We start from the raw sequence: 2,205 nt of genomic DNA, 5'->3' as shown, positions 1-2,205 counted from the left end.
GTCATCATGTGCAGCTCCTCACGAGCTTTCCATGTATATCATCATTTTGCGTTGTTGGTTTTACATACTTTGACATCTAACTTTTTCGAATGAAACATAGGTTCGATAATAGACTCACAAAAGCTGTGACAGTAGATTCTGCATCTCTAGCCGTGGTTTGCACTTGACGACCAAGGGTTCAGCCTTGGGCAAGTTCAGTCCAGGACCTTCACTCATGTCAACCATGGCTTCACTCATCCTTTCCCAACTAAAGCATTGGATAATCGAACCCAACGTCACCCCAACCATACGGACGGCCAACCCTTCCCCTGGACAACTCCTCCTTCCGGACCCAAACGGCATTAGCTTGAACCCATCTCGTGTGCCTTCTACCCCTTCAAACCTTTCTGGATTGAACCTTTCTGGTTCGGTCCATAGCTCCGGGTCATGATGGATGGCCCACAGGTTCACTAGAAGCATGGTCCCACGTGGGATGTTATAGCCCGCGACTACACAGTCTTCTGATGACTCGTGTGGAATTAGCATCGGGCCTGCTGGGTACAATCGCAGGGTCTCGTTTATGATACAACGGAGGTAAGGTAGATTAGGTATGTCTGATTCATCAACAAAACGATCTTTGCCAACATTTCGGTCGATCTCGTTTTGTGCCTTTTGTAGAACTTGTGGGTGGTTTAGCAATAGAGACATGGTCCATTCCATGGTTCCAGATGAAGTATCAGTCCCACCTGCTAATAAAACCTGCTCACAATAATCTTTCCTTTAGATTCACTCCAATCAACTCTAAATCGGTTTTATAGGAAATGAATGGACTGTTTTATAGGACGCGTGTCTTATGTAAAAATGTCATAATAAGTTAACTAAGACTAGAATTATATAATCTAAGATATGAATGAAGACTTTGGTACTAATGACTCATCTACAAGTCCAATGAAGAAGCTCGAAAAGGACAGAAAAGATGTCGTGATCGTTATGGCAGGTAGTGATTAATTAGTAAAATCTGTTTGTTTATTTGGAATACCTATCTAATTCTAAGTTGAAAGGTTTGACCATGCTTTCAGATAGTGATAATTTAGACCATATCTGAAGAATCTATCTGATTTCTATCTTTTTATACTGTAGAACATGAACCTTTGCTAGATTTCAGATTTCTAGAACATCATATGCTTCAAAATAGTGATTCATAACTATGTTTGAATTGCTTCTAGCGCACAAGAAACTTCAGCCAAGAAGAATCTTACCAGCACAAAGTTTCGGATCATTGCATCGGTGTAGTATTCGGGATCTGATTCTTGTAACGATAATAATAGGTCAATCATCGTCTTCCTCTTATTTCCCTCGTGATCCCTGCTCCCTTTTCTAAGCTGCTCGATTAACCCTTGAAAGAAAACATCTCTTCTTTCCTGCAACGCGATTAACTTCTTCTCCAATCGATTCACTCCCAAACAACTCAAAATCGGCAAGTAATCGCCAACGTTTGAAGCACTCGCGAGCATAAACGTGTCGTTCAATATCTCCCTTAACTCTTTCCCCTCTTCTAAGTTATCGCCACCGAAATACCTCTTCCCGGATACCATCCTCATCATCACGTTCAACGTCAGCTCATAGAACACCAACTTCACATTCACCGGAGAAGAATCTGATAGCAGTTTACGAATCAAAAGCCTGCCTTCTTCAACGCGTATGTCGTGGAACTCATTGAGGCGATGAATAGATAAAATCTCGATTGATGCTATGCGGCGGAGGTTGCGCCAGTTGTCGCCATAAGATGACGAAGAGAAACTAGTGTAGTTCTGGCCGATGATCTTGCCGAAAAGCATCCGAGGACGGTTGGCAAAGATGATGTCGTTCTTGGTGAAGCATTCTTCGACGGCAGAAGGGGAGGAGACCAAGATGACACGGCGGAATCCGAAGTGGAGGTGGAGGATGGGGCCATACTTGGCGGAGATTTTGGCCAAGGTTCTGTAGAGGGGTGGTTTCAGAAGATAAAGATGGCCGATGAGGGGAAGGGATGGGAAGACGGTCGGCGGGAGGTTGGAGATTCTACGGCGGAGGTGGGATGTGAAGAGATAAGAAGCTAGAAAGAGTAGGAGAGAGACGTAGAGGTAGGGAATCTCCATTGTTGAAGCTCTGGGTTGTGTGTAAATTAATGGTGGATTTTGGTTTTATATTTATCTTGATTATTGTTCTTGTAAGTTACGTTTGCCA

At 43.4% G+C, this 2,205-nt stretch overlaps 1 protein-coding gene across 1 annotated transcript; it reads right to left on the bottom strand.

The window, feature by feature from the left end:
• LOC112511420 (isoflavone 3'-hydroxylase-like) lies at positions 1-2,205 on the bottom strand. The gene is made up of 2 exons (XM_025117029.1): positions 1,239-2,205; positions 1-738 (listed from the first exon to the last, which is right to left on the bottom strand). The coding sequence occupies exons 1-2, from the start codon at positions 2,115-2,117 to the stop codon at positions 115-117; spliced, it is 1,503 nt and encodes a 500-aa protein (XP_024972797.1). The 5' UTR covers positions 2,118-2,205; the 3' UTR covers positions 1-114.

This window comes from Cynara cardunculus (assembly GCF_001531365.2).
Source record: "Cynara cardunculus var. scolymus isolate 2C chromosome LG 4, CcrdV1, whole genome shotgun sequence".
NCBI lineage: Eukaryota > Viridiplantae > Streptophyta > Magnoliopsida > Asterales > Asteraceae > Cynara > Cynara cardunculus.
Note: the sequence above shows the minus strand (reverse complement) of the source record. Positions and strands in the feature narration are given on the sequence as shown.